Here is a 16,597-nt window from a genome sequence, read left to right on the forward strand (position 1 = left end):
AATAAAAACCATAGCTTGAATTTTATTCTTTTGCTGAGCTAGTTACAGGTGGTACAGCCCTCTCTCGCCATGTTGGGCAGCTACTGCGGGCCACAGTTGCCGATCAGACACACGATCAGGAAGGGATCAGTGGACACTCTGTAGAGTGTCACATTGCTGAGATAGAATGTTTGGTGGATGAAATGTAGTGAACACACTTTGGCCTTCAATATTCTTATTGTATGATGATTTTATTGGGGCATGATCCAATCTCAAGTTGTGAAGCATCTGTACTTAGTTTACTGTGAAAGGAAGCAATGGCTGGGGAGCCCAAGTCATAGGAATACTTCTTGTTTTATTTTAAAGCTTTCAAGTGTCTATGTGCTGAGGGGAGAAAGCCAATAAAGGAGGGTCTGGGTGATGGAGCAGGTCCCAGAAGAAGCAGAAAGAAGGCATGAATACATAAGGAGTAGGTATGTCATTTGGGTAGGAAGAGTGATGAAGAAGGAGGTGAGGACAGGTGAAGATCCAAGTAAAGTGACTACCCAAGTCCTATTTATGACACTCATACAACTGAGAAATGTGGCAGGCTTTTTTTTTTTTTTTTTTTTTTTTTGGTGGTAATAAGGATTGAATTCATGGGCACTCTACCTCTGATCTGTATCTCGTATCTCCAGCTCTTCTTAAAAATTTTTGTTTGTCTTGAGATAGGATCTCTCTAAGTTGCTTGGGCTGACCTCAAACTTTCCGTCCTCCTGTCTCAGCCTCCCGGATCACTGGGATTATAGGGGTACACCATTATGTGTAGTGGTGCATGCCTAAAGTTCCAGTGACTCAGGAGACTGAGGCAGGAGGATTGCTTGAGCCCAGGATTTTGAAGCTGTCCTAGATAACATAGCAAGATCATCTCTCAAAAGAAATTGAATAAACAAAACATCCCCAAAAAACCCAGAAATTTTTTTTTAATGTTGAAATAAACACAAAATTACAAAAAAGTTGGTTATATGATACAAGGGAACTTTTTTTCTCATCCTAAACCAACCATTTGCTAGCAAGTTATTAACCGGTTTGCAGAATCACATGATTCTGCAATCTGTATACAGGGTAAAAATGGGAGTTCATAACCCACTTGAATCAAATGTATGAAATATGATATGTCAAGAGCTTTGTAATGTTTTGAACAACCAATTAAAAAAAAAGTTATTAACCGGATATCCTACGGTTTGTATTTCCTACAGTGACAGTCTCCATCACCCAATATAACCATCAAAACCAAGAAATTAACATTGATGCATTATTACCAATATATTTCTCAAATCTAATCCAGAATTATGTTGCATTTAACTATCATGTCTCTTTAACCTCCTCAGAGATTAATTTTGTATTTTGCTTTTTAAAAATCTTAATATAACATGATTGTTCTTTTGCCTTATCATGAAAATGTGATGCTTCAATAATGGATTCTGATCAAAATAGGCCTTTATTTTGTAACTTTTCCATCTTTATTTGAATGACTTTAAAAAAAAAAAGTTTTGATGACCCATTTTTACTCACAGCTCCAAAGGTAGGCCATCTGAGAAATGTATTGCTTTTCTTTGGAGAAAATCTTTAATATCCATATTCCAACCTGTTTTTCTTCTCCTCTCTTTGTCCTGACTTTTCCCAAATGCATCACTGATACTGAGCAGTAAGGACTGTGTTGATGAATGAAAGCAAAGCTTCCTTCTACGTCCCTCTTGCCTTTGAGAGGTTTGTATAAATGTGATGCTTTCTCTTTGTGGGCCCCTGCCAGATGTCCCCTCGCATGCCAGTGTTTGGTTCTCTTTCCTGGGATTAGGTCAGCAACAGTCCCCTGTCAGAAGAAGCTGTCCTGGGATTTGAATATGGGATGAGCATCGAAAGCCCAAAGTTGCTGCCCATCTGGGAGGCTCAATTTGGTGATTTCTTCAATGGAGCCCAGATCATCTTCGACTCATTCATCTCCGGAGGTCAGTGTCAGTGTGTGGCTGGGTGACGGATGCATGGCCTGGGCCTCATAGGGACAAATGAATGAAAGGGGGACACTGCTACTATTGAGACTCCTGCATGTCACAGCATCTCTGGATAGTCACGAACTCATCCTGTCATCCACTGGCATGTGGCAGCTGTCAGACAGCTTGACAAGCTGCTGGGAAGAACATCGTAGTGCTCTGTCAGCAGCCGGCTGTGTACCACTCAACAGCTGGGCAGGGAGCACCTTCTGTCTCCTGGGGACTGTGCCTGGCTGTAGGGAGCTATGATGTACCTGCCAGCTTCTAGGCTGTCTGACTTCCACGGCTGTTCTGGGGGTATATTGAGTGACTAACTATAGCACAAGAAATCAGCAGGCAACAGTGAGGTTTTGTGGTGAGAGTCAGTGGTAGACTTGGAAGTCTGCTCCCCACAATCCAGGTCTCTCAAGTGTCTGACATTTGAAAGTTTCAAAAGCAGTACCTGTTTATTGTAAAATTCAATGTGTATGAAGAAAAGTCTTTAAGTCCAGATTTCAGTCCCATTTTCTGGGGGGTATCTGCTCTTAGATTTTGATTATATGTCCTAGATCTTTCCTATAGTTGTGTTTTTCTCTAACTTTTTAGTTATGAGGAAAGAAGTGCCCCAGGAGCCTGAACTTTTGACATGTCCAGAGACTGTTCTGAAGTGTCCTCCATCTTCCTTTTGAGGACAGTAGCCTATGTTGTCAGCCGTGCTGTGAGGAGGGGAGGAGATGCCCATTCTTGTTAAGGGTTATGTCTGCAGTGAAGTCAAGAGTGGCACATACTGTCTGTGAAGCCAGGACTTTTATCTTTCAGTTTGTCTTCTACTCACTAAAGCCCAGGACCCATGTAATTATAGGTTTTTTACCAAGCAAAATGGATATTTCCCCCTAAGTATGGTGTGACAGTGCTAGGTGACAGTGCTGGCAAATGCATGTAATGGAAAGGTTTTTGAGAGGTTAGATCTCAAATTGACATTTGTTTCACTTTCCAAGTCATGGCAGACTATTTTGCACCTGCTTCATGGAGTTCTTATTGCCTGCATCCTGCTTTTCCAGGAGAGACCAAGTGGCTCCTGCAGAGTGGCATTGTTATTCTCCTTCCACACGGCTATGACGGGGCTGGGCCAGACCATTCCTCATGTCGCATAGAACGGTTCTTGCAGGTATGGTGAATGCTATTGGATCCCTAGAGATGTTACACTGTTTCCTAGGTTCTTTGAACTACCCACTGCAGAGAATGCGAGTGTAGCTTAGTGCTGGAGCACTTGCCTAGTATGTGTGAGATCCTGGGTTTGATCTCTAGTGCCAGAAAATGACAACAACAAGAAAGAAAGAAAGAAGGAAGGAAGGGAGGGAGGGAGGGAGGGAGGGAGGAAGGAAGGAAGGAAGGAAGGAGTACCTCCTGTAGCTAGCTTCATACATACCTTAAACTGTAAGTTTTGTTTTTGTTTTGTACTAGGGAGTAAACCCAGGGGCGTTCAACTACATCCCCAGTCTATTTGTTTTTTTATTTTTATTTTTTATTTTGAGACAGGGTCTTGCTGTGTTGCTTAGGGCCTTGCTAAGTTGTTGAGGCTGGCCTTGGGCTTGTGATCCTCCTGCCTCAGCTTCCTGAGTCATTGGAATTACAGTTGTGCACCACCATACCTGGCAAAATATGTTTTTTAAAAGATTCTTCTCAGATGATTTTTGCGGTTAGTTCTGCCTGGGAACCGCTGTGTTAACATGGCAAAGCATTGGGCCAATGGACAGAGTCCTCAGAACTCTCTTTTGGTCAGTATTTCACAGGTCATAAATTTACCTTGCAATATTTTTCTCTAATGGAGAGAAGTGTGTTTGCTCTAATTGAAAACACGTTTCCCTTTGGCCTTCATATTGTTACTATGATTGAAATAGACAATCTGAACTTCTTTCTCCTTTCTTGCCATTTCTCATCTAGATGTGTGACAGCAGAGAGGAGGGGGTGGACGGAGACACCGTGAATATGTTTGTGGTACACCCAACTACTCCTGCGCAGTATTTCCATTTGCTTAGGCGACAAATGGTCCGGAACTTCAGAAAACCCCTCATTGTGGCTTCTCCCAAGATGTTGCTCAGGTTCCCTGTAAGTAGAAAACTACTTACAGGGTTAATAAGCTTTTCTTCCCTTATCATTTTTGTATTCCACTTTTCTCTCTTTTCTATGTCTAATAATATTTCTAAATTACAGAAATATCTTTTTAGTTCAAATTAACTTTGCTGCTTTCATTATCTTTAGCCATTTAAGAATAACTCGAAAAAAATAATTGGAAATATAGTTTGCTATCCATTTGTGTTGTAAGGAGGGATGTCTATAGCAGATACTGTTAGTTAGTCTCAGGCCTGGGAATCAATGCTGAAGAAATGTACTTCAAGTTGTTTTCATCGTTTTCTGCTGTTTGTAGAGGTCTACTTATTCTCTTTCACCCAATGTAATCAGCGGCCTAGAAGCATCACAGCGTCACAGTACATTCAAGAAAAGTTAATGTACCGGGTATGGTGGCACATCCCTGTAATCTCAGCAGTTTGGGAGGCTGAGGCAGGAGAATCGCCAGTTCAAACCCAGCCTCAGCAACTTAGTGGGGCCCTGAGCAACTCAGCAAGACCCTGTCTCTAAATGAAATATTTTTCAAAAGGGCTGGGGATGTGGCTTAGTGTTTTAAGTGCCCCTGGATTCAGTTCTCAGTACCAAAAAAAAAAAAAAAAAAAAAAAAGAAAGGAAGAAAAAAGAAAGAAAGAGAGAAGGAAAAGAACGAAAGTGAAAAGTTAATGCAACCCCGTTTAACACAATTCTTTTGGAAGAGCTCTTTTGACACAGATAGTGTAAGACAATCTTTTTTGTTTTGTCTTGTATTTGGTACTGGGGATTGAACCCAGGGATGCTCTACTACCAAGTTATATCCTCAACCCTTTTTATTTTTTGTTTTGAGACAGGGTCTTGTTAAGTTTCTGAGGGTCTTGCTAAATTGCTGAGGCTGGCCTTAAACTTATGATCCTCCTGTCTCAGCCTCCTAAATCACTGGAATTATAGGCATGCACCACCATACCTGGCTTTTGAAACAATCTTAAAGGGATCAAATCAAAATGTAAAATTACTACAATTTATTATTATTTTTATTTTTTTTAAACTTTTTTAGTTGTTGATTGACCTTTATTTATTTACTTATATGTGGTGCTGAGAATTGAACCCAGCGCCTCACACATGTGAGGCAAGCACTCTACCAATTGAGCCACAACCCCATTCCTACAATTTATTTCTAAGAAACATGTATCTGGGATTTTTAAAAAATATCCTTATTTTATTTATTTATTTACCTACTTACTTAATGTGATGCTGAGAATTGAACCCTGTGCCTCACACATTCTAGGCAAGCACTTTACCACTGAGCCACAACCTGAGCCCATGTATCTAGGATTTTTTTTTTTTTTTAAAGAGAGAGAGAATTTTAATATTTATTTTTTTTAGTTCTCAGTGGACACAACATCTTTGTATGTGGTGCTGAGGATCGAACCCGGGCCGCACGCATGCCAGGCGAGCGCGCTACCGCTTGAGCCACATCCCCAGCCCTATCTAGGATTTTTGATCCAACTTTCATTGTATCTCCAAGATTGTCACCTGTTCCTCAAATCATATTATCATAGTGATATTAAATATAACATGTATATTATTAATGGAATTATTAGAAATTTTATCTTTATTTTTTGTAGTGCTAGAGATTGGACCCACAGGAACTTTATCACTGAGTACATCCCCAGCCCTTTCTTTATTTTTCATTTTGAGACAGAGTGTCATTAATTACAGCAGCTGGCCTTGAACTTTCTGTCCTCCTGCTTCAGCCTCCTCGGTCTCTGGAATTACAGGCATGTACGGCTGTGCCCAGTCTGAAATTTTAATTCTTAAAATTATTGTTATTATTAGTTTTGCTATTTCTTGCACTATTGGGGCTTGAACCCATGGGTTCTTTACCAATGATCTACAACCCCTAACCTTTTTTATTTTTTTGAGACAAGGTCTTGCTGAATTGCCCAGACTATCCTTGAATTTGAGATTCTCCTGCTTCAGCCTCCCGAGTAGCTGGGATTATAGACGTACGCTACCTTGGCCAATGAATTCTTTTTTTAAAATTTTCTTTATATATATATATAGACTATCCTTGAATTTGAGATTCTCCTGCTTCAGCATCCTGAGTAGCTGGGATTATAGACGTATGCTATCTTGGCCAATGAATTCTTTTTTTAAATTTTCTTTTATGTATATATATATATATATGACAGCAGAATGCATTACAATTCTTATTACACATATAGAGCACATCTTTTCATATCTTTGGTTGTATACATAGTATATTCACACCAATTCATGTCTTCATACCTGTACTTTTCATAATAATGATCATCACATTCCACCATCATTAATAACCCCATGCCCCCTCCCTTCCCCTGGCCATTGAATTCTTAAAACTCTGTTGTAGCCCAGTGTGGTGGCACATTCATGTAATCCTAGATACTTGAGATGCTGAGACAGGAGGATTACAAATTCAAGGCCATCCCAAACAATTTAGCAAGACCCTGACTCAAAATAAAACAAAAAGAGTTGTGATGTAGCTCAGTGGTAAAGTGCTTGCCTAGCATATGCGAGGCCCTGGGTTCAATCTTAGTGCTACCAAAAAACCCCCCAAAACAAAACTTATCATGACACCTGTAGTGTGGCATAGACAAAAGGCAATTTTACTTAACTTTAGTCTGATATTTTGGGGAAATATACTGTTTTTGTTAGTTTGTGTGCTTACTCTCAGTTCTAGGCTACTTGTGGGAAAGATCACTTATAAGTGAAAGCTGCATCTCTTTTCCACTAGTTGATACATGTATGGCTTTTTTTCTCCCTTAGGCAGCTGTGTCAACTCTTCAAGAAATGGCACCAGGAACAACATTCAAACCAGTCATTGGTGATTCATCTGTGGATCCAAAAAAGTAATTTAATTGTTTCTCTGTTTTCATACCCTGGGGTAGATGTTCAGTTAGTAGTAAAGTTTAGTTCATGTTGGAGAATCCCAAGTAACTAAAATCTCCTCTACCCTGATATAATTTTATTTTCTTCTATTTTTTTTTGTGGTGCTGGGGATTGAACCCAGGGTCTCACCATGGTACCATGCTGGGCAAGTGTTCTCCCTCTGAGCTCCATCCCCAGATCCTATCCTGAAATAAGTTTTTTTTAAGGCAGTGGAACAGGAGTTAGAGTGTGCATGAAAGAATGAACTTCAGAGGCATTTGTGGCTCAAGAGGATTGCCAGTAACTGACCCCAGTTACCATACCTCCACAGCTTCATTAGTGAGCCACTGAAGAAATCTAGTCTCCCCTTTCCTCAGACACAATTCTTGGGAGCATTTCTCCCCCATTCTGTTGCTCCTGTTCTCCCCAACAGAGTGAAGACCCTCGTATTCTGCTGTGGTAAGCATTTCTATGCCCTGTTGAAACAAAGAGAATCTTTAGGGACCAAGAAACATGACTTTGCCCTGATACGAATAGAGGAACTCTGCCCTTTCCCATTGGATTCACTACAGCAAGAGATGAGCAAATATACACACGTGAAAGGTAAAGAGTTGTTCTTGTTAGTGTTCTTTGCTTTTTAGTTATATGAAATCTATTCAAACTATTTCAGATTTCAAAAGGTGGTGGGGGAAGTGTGAGTTATTAGAAAATCAAATCTCACCAGGTGCAGCAGTGCATGTCTATAATCCCGGCAATTTAGGAGCCAGAGGCAGGAGGATGGCAAATTGGAGATCAGCCTCAGCAACTTAGCAAGGTCCTACACAACTTGGTGAAATCCTGTCCCAAAATTAAAAAAAATAAAGAGCTGGGGAAGTAGCTCAGTGGTAAAGTACTCCTGAGCTCAATCCCCAGTTCCAAAAAAAGAAAGGAAAGAAAATCAAATTTCTCGGAGTCTAAGAATATGAAAAAAAGTACTCCTGAGTCAGTGTCTCTCTTGGTGTCCCTCTTAGTTCTGCCCTTCTGTCATCTAAAACTGCTAATTTCTTGAGAGTTTGGGGATTATCAATGCTGTGCTATCATTTGTGAGAAATATATGATAATTAAAAAATAAAGTCAAGGCTGGAATATTTGATGTCTGAATGCATCTTATAGAAATTAATTCCAAATTGATCAAGGCCCTAAATGTAAAACTATAGAATTAACAGAAGAAAGTCATTGTGACCTTGGTTAGATGAAAATATCTTAGTTATGACATCAAAACCAATTCCATAAAAGAAAAATTTGGCTTTATCAAAACAAAAAACTTGTATTATAAAAAGCACTGTGAAGAAAATTCAAGTCAAGCCACATGCTGAGAGAAAATATTTGGAAATACATATCTGACAAGACTATCTAGAATATCTAAAGACCTCTTAGAACTCAGTGCTAAGAAACAATCAATTTTTTCTAACTGTACAAAAGCCTTGAAAAGGCACTTTTCCAAAGCACTGGATGACAAACAAGCACTTGAAAAGAGGCTCAATGTCATTAGTGGTAAGGGAAATGAAAATTAAGCCAATATAAGATATGGACATATGGGCTGGGGATGTGGCTCAAGTGGTAGCGCGCTTGCCTGGCATACGTGTGGCCCGGGTTCAATCCTCAGCACCACATACAAACAAAGATATTGTGTCCGACGAAAAACTAAAAAAAATAAAAAATAAAGAAATAAATTAAAAAAGATATGGACATACACCTGCCAAAATGGCTAAAGTTAAATCAAAATAAAACAACAGACTGATGATATCAAGTGCTGATGAGGATGCAAAGCAGTGGAGCCCCCACTCCCTCGTGATGGGAAAGCAAACTACTGCAGCCACCCTGAAAAATAGTTACTTATAAAGTTAAATGTCAAGGTACCACATGACCCAGCAATCCCACTCCTAGATATTTACCCAGGAGAAATGAAAACACATTCACAGAAAAATCTGTATGTATATGTTGTTGTTGTTGTTATTATTATTATTATTAGTTGTGTAGTAGTAGTAGTAGTGGTGCTCAGGATTAAACCCAGGGCCTTGTGCATGTGAGGCAAGCACTCTACCAACTGAGCTATATCCCCAGCCCCCATATACATATGTTTATAGCAGCTTTATTAGTAATTGTTCCAAATAAGAAATAACCAAAATATCATTCATTCAATGCATGAATAAACATAATTTACCCGCAGCAACAATAAACATCTGTACAATATCATACTACCCAACACAAAGAGTGAATATTGCTATACACAAAAACATGTAAAAGTCACAAATGTATAAGCCAGGATGAAAAACCTACATATAATATGATTCCGTTTATATGACATAAAAATGCTTGCTTTTTGCATGATTAAAAAATGTATACAAAACCATATATTCCAGAATTCTATGTTCATTAAGGTGAATTTTTATAATTATGTGTATATACAAATATAAATATACATACAGAAGGAAAAAGACTAGAAGGAACTACACCCAAATAATTTCTTATACGACATTTTGTTATTGTTTTTTGTTTTGTATTGTTTGCAGAGCTGGGGATTGAACTTAGGTCCTTGAGTATACTAGTCAAGTACTCCACCATTGGCTACACCCCAATCCCATTTATATGACATTTTGGAAAATGTAAAACTCTAGGGATAGAGAAAAGATCCGTGGTTGCCAATGTTTGGGGGTGGAAGGGGGAACTGACTACAAGAGGATAGGATGAGGAAATTTGGGGCACTGGTAGAACCATTTGTATCGTGATTGTGGTTGTGAATGTGTGACTATGTATTTGTCAGAAAAAAATATAAACAATACAATGCCATATTGGAAAAGCACATATTTAATTGAGGTTGGATATCTGTTCATACATCTCTCCCCTCCCTGCTTTTGGTATATATGTTTACTTGAGGTGCTAAAATGAATTTTTTTTTTTTGTAGACATTATATGGAGTCAGGAAGAGCCTCAGAACATGGGTCCATGGTTTTTTGTTGCTCCAAGGTTTGAAAAGCAACTGGCCTGCAAGGTAACAGCTTTCTTGTGGTGTTTTGAGGTGTGTGTGAGTGAAGGCATGTTTTTCCTAGAGAGCTGACAGATGGGCTTATCCCCAGTCCAATTCTTTAAAGATGAACTAAAATAGAAATTCTAATTTTAGACTATTCCCTTGGAAGAAAACACTAACTTGGTGCTCAAAAAGTTTTGGATTTTGGAGCATTTCAGGTTTTGGATTAAGGATGCACAAGCTATAATATCATGTAAATGAAAGTATGATTATTAACTCCCCAAAGTAAAGCCCTTACTTGTTTACTCCCTTTCTCATTAGTTCCCTCAGCCTTTTTAGTCAAAGCCTTGGAGAAGCAGGATAATAGTAGACTAATAGTAGACTTGTTTTATAGTGTGGGACTAGTTGGGTCCCTTTGTGTGCATCTGTAGTCCCAGCTCCTCTAGAGGCTGAGGTGGGAGGATCACTTAAGCCTAGGAGTTCGAGGCCAGTTTGGGCAATATAGTAAGCCGCATCTCGAAACAAAAACTAAAACACCATACACCCAATTAATACTTGTTCAAGGCCCAGTTACAAAGCTGGTATTCATGGAAGGCTGATATACTCCTTGATTTTCCTTAGGAAGGAGAAAACAATGAGACAAGTGATTGTACTTGTTTGTCTTTTATTTTGTTTTGATTGGAACAGAGTTCACTCAAGCTCAAACCACATTCACATGTAAATAGTTCTTTTTTTTTTTTTTAAAGGAGAGAGAGAGAGATAATTTTTTAAATATTTATTTCTTTTTTAGTTCTCGGCAGACACAACATCTTTGTTTGTATGTGGTGCTGAGGATCGAACCCAGGCCGCACGCATGCCAGGCAAGCGCGCTACCGCTTGAGCCACATCCCCAGCCCCTGTAAATAGTTCTAATTAAGGAAACTATAGCTAACAACAAATGATAGTTACTTAAGAATAGGATAAGGGGCAGTGCTTGCCTAGAATGCACATAAGCCCTGGGTTCAATCCCCACCACCATCTCATGCCTAGAATCTGATTGGTTGTTAGTGTTGACATATTTCTTTCTAATCATTCTCTGACTCATTATTTCTCCAGAAAGGTGACTTATGGTTAAATAAGCTAAGAGAAATATATGTACTTTCTTGGGGGAAGTAGGCAGAACTCCAATCAAAATCATTTTATCTCTTCTCTCCTTCAATGACAGCTCCGTCTCGTGAGCCGACCCCCTTTGGCAGCACCTGCAGTAGGAATTGGCACGGTGCACCTGCAGCAGCATGAAGATATCCTCACCAAGACCTTTTCTTGCTGATGTCCTTTGAGAAATCTTACTTCTTTTAAAGCAAACTGTTATAGAAAGGAAGTCTATTTCCTCTCTTCTCCCCTTTATTTTAGGTAACATGAAAAATTTGTATTCCTCTGAGATGATGGAATTGATTCAGACAATTTAATTTGGAATAGGTGGAATAAACAAGGGCATCTATTGTAAACACGTGAATCAAACTAGTAAATTTTATCCTTAAAAGTGTACTTGTGTTATGTTTTGATTAGATGTGAGTTGGAGAACTAGGTCATTAGCTACATGATTCCAGACTCCATTGTCATTAAACATGTAAGACAGGGAAACATTCTTTAGCTACAATTTAAAGCCATGTACAGATGACCTCAAAACTGGATCTTAGTTACTTTTATTTTTTTTTTCCTTTTTTTAAAGTCCTATTACTACCATCATTTTCATTCTGCATTCCTCCAGCCAAAACTAAATTATTCCCAATTTGTGTTCCTCAAGGTTTTATCCATCATCCTTAATCCTGGGTCCTATTAAATACAAACCTCTGGCTATACGATCTTCTAACAGTATACTTTTAAATTAAATAGTTTTAGCTAAATGACATTGATTTGTGGTATATTTTGCCATGATCCCTAACCCCTTAATTGTTCTTATGATATCAGACTTTGGTTTCTGATATGGGGATTTCAGCTCCTGGTTAATCAGTTTTGGTTGTGAAAGTCCCAGATGCAATATATTTATTTGTGGTATTTAAAGAACACTTTAACAGAGGGACCTTCCCAATGTCCTTGGGCATGCTTGGGGATTTCTTATAGATGACCAACTGACTCCCTCCATCTGAAATTACACCTAGTAGTTTTTTCCACAGAAAAGCCCTCTTCACCATGGCTGATTTTAGGACTGTCAGCAAAAGAGTCACTGCAAAAGAGTTCAATGTAGATAAACTTCTTATTTTCGTGTCGCCCTGTATACTTGGCCACTGGCCTAGAAGATAGTAGCACTCCAGGTGCTGGACACCTCCTTACTAGTTTTTCACAAACATATCCAGTATAGTACTTTGTAGAGATGTGCAAACAAGGCCTCTGGCCTTGAGCTGGGGCTTCACAAAGATGTCTACATTTTTAAGATAAGTTACAAATGGGCTCCATGGTAACAGCTGGCAGGGGGAGGAAAGAAAGGGGAGAAGAAGCTCCCCGCTTCTCAGGTGTTGTCCTTGAAGAGTTAACTTGCCCAGAACAGTGAAAGAAAAAGCTGCTTTTATGTGAACTTCTGCAGACTGTGAACTTCTGAGCCCCTCCCCTTACATGTTGGGTATAAAATTCTGAAACTCCCTGAACTCTGGGTTCAGGGGATTAGTTGATTACAGCAAAAGCTGTGCCCTCTGAACCTGGCTGCAGCCAAATGAAATTGTTTCCTGCTATCTTCGGTGCCTTGCCTCCTTTGTCCCTACAACAGTACTAGAAGCATAACCAAACTGCAAACTATGTAGATTCACTTGGCTTGGTGCTGTGGAGCCTTTACCATCTGCTGTTCTTGGGTCATAACACTGTTTTTCTGAGAATTTATGGGGGATTCTGGTGGTAGAATGGACCCACTCCCTCTCCACTTTAACATGCAACTAAAAATATCTTTCAGAATCGATGTTCTGGGCATAGCAGATTCATAATTCACATCTTAAATATGTGTATTAGTATATTGATTTAACATTTCTATAGTAGTTACCTCCCTTTTCTTTCTGCATACCTTGCTACTTTTTTCTTGTATCAAGCCTCATCATGTAACTTAGCACCACTCATGTAAATCAGTAAAATTACAAAGTTATATTTAATGAAAATTGTTATTAATGTTATCTATTTATTTTTTTTAAAGAGAGAGAGAATATTTTTTAATATTTATTTTTCAGTTTTCGGTGGACACAACATCTTTATTTTATTTTATGTGGTGCTTGAAAGGGAAGTGACCATAACACTCAGAGCAACCAAGAGATCTTTATTGCAGCAGTGCAACAGAGGAGAAAAGAGAGAAAGAGGAGAGAGAGAGAGAGAGAGAGAGAGAGAGAGAGAGAGAGAAGAGAGAGAGAGAAGAGAGAAGAGAGAGAGTAAGAGAGAGACAGAGAAAGCAAGAGAGATAGCAAGAGACAGAGGGGCCTGGCAGGAGGAAGTTATTATAGCCCAAATCTAATGAGGTCTCTGGGTCTGCAAGCTGCCTTGTTGGCACAAGGGGGGTTTACGTGTTCGGCCTTGAGCAGGGGGCGTTGAGTGTTCAGCCTTGAGTGGGGGCGTGGGCATTTGGGCTTGAAGCAAATAGTTGATAAAGAACCAGACAGAGGGTTTGAGTGGCCAGGGCATCCTGCAGCTAACTTTGTTTGGCATGCCCTGCAGTCAGCTTACTCAGCCTCTCCTGAACCTAACAGTGCTGAGGATCGAACCCAGCGCCCCGTGCATGCCAGGGGAGTGAGTTATCGCTTGAGCCACATCTCCAGCCCCTTAATGTTGTCTATTTAAATAGAAAAGTAATTTCTTTTTTTCCCCCTCATATTTCTTAGTTTCTTGAATGGCATTGTTTGGATCTTAGAAATACTTAGAAGTAAAAGATAGATAGGTTGTCCCGGGTCATTAGTAAACTGATAGCCTATTTGAAAAAAAAAAAACTATTTTATGTTTAGGGAGAGAAAAATTTTCTTGTTGTATATGCTAAAGGAATTTGAGAGGTCAAAGTACAGTGATGAGGACCAGCTGGCATATTGCAGTTAGTTAAGGAAAAGTTCTGGGTAACATTAGTAGTAGAAAGACTGAAGAATGACAGAAGTGTAATTCATAAATTACCCAGGGTGACAAAGCTTACTCCCAGCCTCACTCTTCAAATATGGACCTATCCCAGACATAGGCAGTAAAGAGGAGTAAATTGTGTTGTCAGTTAGATTTTCAATTTAGTGCATCTTTATTTTAAAGATACTGTGTTCATGTAATTAGTTGACTATCTTGTGTCAACATCATATTTAAGCTGGGCGTGGTGGCCCATGCCTATAATCCCAGCAACTCAGGAGGCTGAGGCAGGAAGATTGAGACCAGCCTGGGATATTTAGTGTGACTCTGTCTCACAATGAAAAAAATTAAAAGGGCTGAAAATGTAGTCCAGTGGTTGAGTGCCCTTCACAAAAACAGTGCATTTAAGTCAATCATTTGCAGATGATACAGAAATTAAGTTCCACCTCCCCAAATTTACTGTGATGTAAAGGGAGATTAGACAAGTATGAAAGTGATTAATACAAAGTAGAGTGAGGTAAGAATGAATTCAAAGAATGGGAGATTCTGATTGCGGCATATTGTATTTTCCAAAAATGGCCACAGCAATATATGAGTCACACAGGGTCTTCCAGAACCTTGCCACTCCCTCCTCTAGGGGTGGTGTCTCTTTGCCCTCTTCCTTGAAGTTGAGCAGACCTTCTTGACTGCCTCTACAAACCCAATGTAATGAAAGAGACACTGGGTCACTTCCTAGGAAATCCTTTGGCACCCAGATACCAGGTTGCAAGGAAGCCCATGCCACACGGAGAAGTCATTTGGAGGCATTAAAGCTCACAGAAGGTATCAAATACCGGCTTTGTGAGAGTGACTTTTGATATAAATTATATAAATAATTCCCTTCTTGGACGTCTATCTGAACATTAGAACACATCCTCGGATTTGGTGATTATAGGTCATCAGTTACCTTTAAAATAGTTTGTTTCAGCAGACTTTAGAGCAGAAGTTTGATTGCAGGGGTTCAAAATTTGAGTAAGGAAAATAAAATGGAAGGCCTTCTATGTGCCAATTGCTGAGTTTAGTTTTTTTAACTTTTACACCCTTAGAGGTGGGTATCATGATCCTTATCTTATCCGTGTAGCTGTGAATGGTTGACAGCCTAAAGCCATTCAAAAGCAGCCGAGTGATTAAAAGGTAGGGCAGCTTTCTAACCACGCCGCCGTCCCAGAAGGGGTAACAGGAGCCCCACGGGGTCAGAAAACGCTGGCTCCAGGAAGGGGCACGACGCAGGGGGCCTAAAACCCTGACACACTCATTTGGAAGAGGATGGAGAAGGAGTATTAGTGGCGGCAGAAAAGAGGAGTCTCCTAAGCTATTAACGATACACAATGTGTAACAATTTTTTTTCAAAATACCAAAAGGTTACTAGAAGACTGAACCAACTGGAAGCTCCCGGGGCCTCGGGCCCCAGGTCTCAGGGACCAGCAGAGGCGCCCGCGCGGACTAGGAAACTGTCCTTTCTCCGCGCTGGTTTGAGAAACCTCTCAGAAAGGTAAAACCCGGGCCGCCCCTGCCCCTCGGAAGCCGCAGAAGCCCTCAGCCCCCCTCGAGTCACACCCACGAGCGCGGCCATCCCCGCCTCCCGGCGCCCCGCCCGGCCTCCGCGCCGGCGGTGACCATGACGACGCGGCGGACGTCTGCCAACGGCCGGGGCCCGGTCTGGGGGCGGGGCCGGGCAGAGCGGGGGCGCGGGTCACGTGATTCGGGGCGGAGCCTGCGTGGGGCCAGCCGGAGCGCGTCCGGAGCGGGTGCCGAGGCCCGAGCCGCGGGAGCCGAGCGAAGGCAGCGCCGAGGCCGCTGTGCCCCGCTGGGCCTCCCCAGCCGCCGCCATGGGCAGTGAGTAGCGGCGGCTGGAGCGGGGCTCTCGCGGGGGCCCGGGCCCCGCGGGGGCTGGAGGTGGTAGGGCCGGCGCCCGCGGGGGTCGTCCAGCCCGCGGGCCGGGGATGCGCGGGCCGCGCCGGGCTGCTGCGGAGGGCGCGGGTAGGGGCCTCCGCTGAGGCTCCTTCTGGTGTGCGAGGCCTCGCCTGGGGACCGGGAGCCGGAGGCCCGGGGGTTGCGCTGGAGAGGCGGCGAGGAGCGGGGATGGAGCCGGGAGGCCATTCGTTTTGGGGGCGGGGAGTTAAGGCAGCAGGCTAACCCTGGACCACTTGTGATTTTTCTGGAGCTTAGGAAAGCTGTGTTTTTTATTCCCGAGTCACCCTTCGTTGGTTGTGATGAATAAGTCTCCTTAACTCGTTTTTAAAAAAATAAAGTGATACATGGCATGTGATTTAGGGGAGGAAAGGAGTGTGATTGGTAGCACAACATTTTCCTGCTTCATTCCATTCGTTCTGTAGCGTTTACTGGAAACTGTGTAGGGCCCTGTCTGTAAGCCTTAGGGACAAGGCCTCACACTGTGGGAATCCTTTGAGTGCCCTCCCCCCAAACATTCAACCCCACGTATATTCGCATAGATACTTAACCTACCTGTTCAGAGGTTTGTTTCATGAATGAATAA

At 41.3% G+C, this 16,597-nt stretch overlaps 2 protein-coding genes across 4 annotated transcripts in view; both read left to right on the forward strand.

The window, feature by feature from the left end:
- Positions 1 to 11,533, forward strand: part of Dhtkd1 (dehydrogenase E1 and transketolase domain containing 1) — a 41,816-nt gene extending 30,283 nt beyond the window's left edge. Inside the window, exons 11-17 of one of the 2 annotated variants that reach the window (XM_071599803.1) lie at positions 1,817 to 1,967; positions 2,987 to 3,156; positions 3,933 to 4,097; positions 6,900 to 6,982; positions 7,435 to 7,604; positions 9,947 to 10,032; positions 11,213 to 11,533. In XM_071599803.1, coding sequence (XP_071455904.1) covers positions 1,817 to 1,967; positions 2,987 to 3,156; positions 3,933 to 4,097; positions 6,900 to 6,982; positions 7,435 to 7,604; positions 9,947 to 10,032; positions 11,213 to 11,317 — 930 coding nt within the window. In that variant the 3' untranslated portion in view covers positions 11,318 to 11,533. The remainder of the gene's footprint in view (positions 1 to 1,816; positions 1,968 to 2,986; positions 3,157 to 3,932; positions 4,098 to 6,899; positions 6,983 to 7,434; positions 7,605 to 9,946; positions 10,033 to 11,212) is intronic. The other variant, XM_027944885.3, reaches the window with a different exon arrangement.
- Positions 11,534 to 15,832: 4,299 nt separating this feature from the next.
- Sec61a2 (SEC61 translocon subunit alpha 2) overlaps positions 15,833 to 16,597 on the forward strand; it is a 30,234-nt gene continuing 29,469 nt past the window's right edge. For both annotated transcript variants that reach the window (XM_027944812.3, XM_071599804.1), the window contains exon 1: positions 15,833 to 15,936. In XM_027944812.3, the coding sequence (XP_027800613.1) occupies positions 15,930 to 15,936 (7 nt within the window). In that variant the 5' untranslated portion in view covers positions 15,833 to 15,929. The remainder of the gene's footprint in view (positions 15,937 to 16,597) is intronic.

Source organism: Marmota flaviventris, chromosome 12, assembly GCF_047511675.1.
Source record: "Marmota flaviventris isolate mMarFla1 chromosome 12, mMarFla1.hap1, whole genome shotgun sequence".
Lineage (NCBI taxonomy): Eukaryota > Metazoa > Chordata > Mammalia > Rodentia > Sciuridae > Marmota > Marmota flaviventris.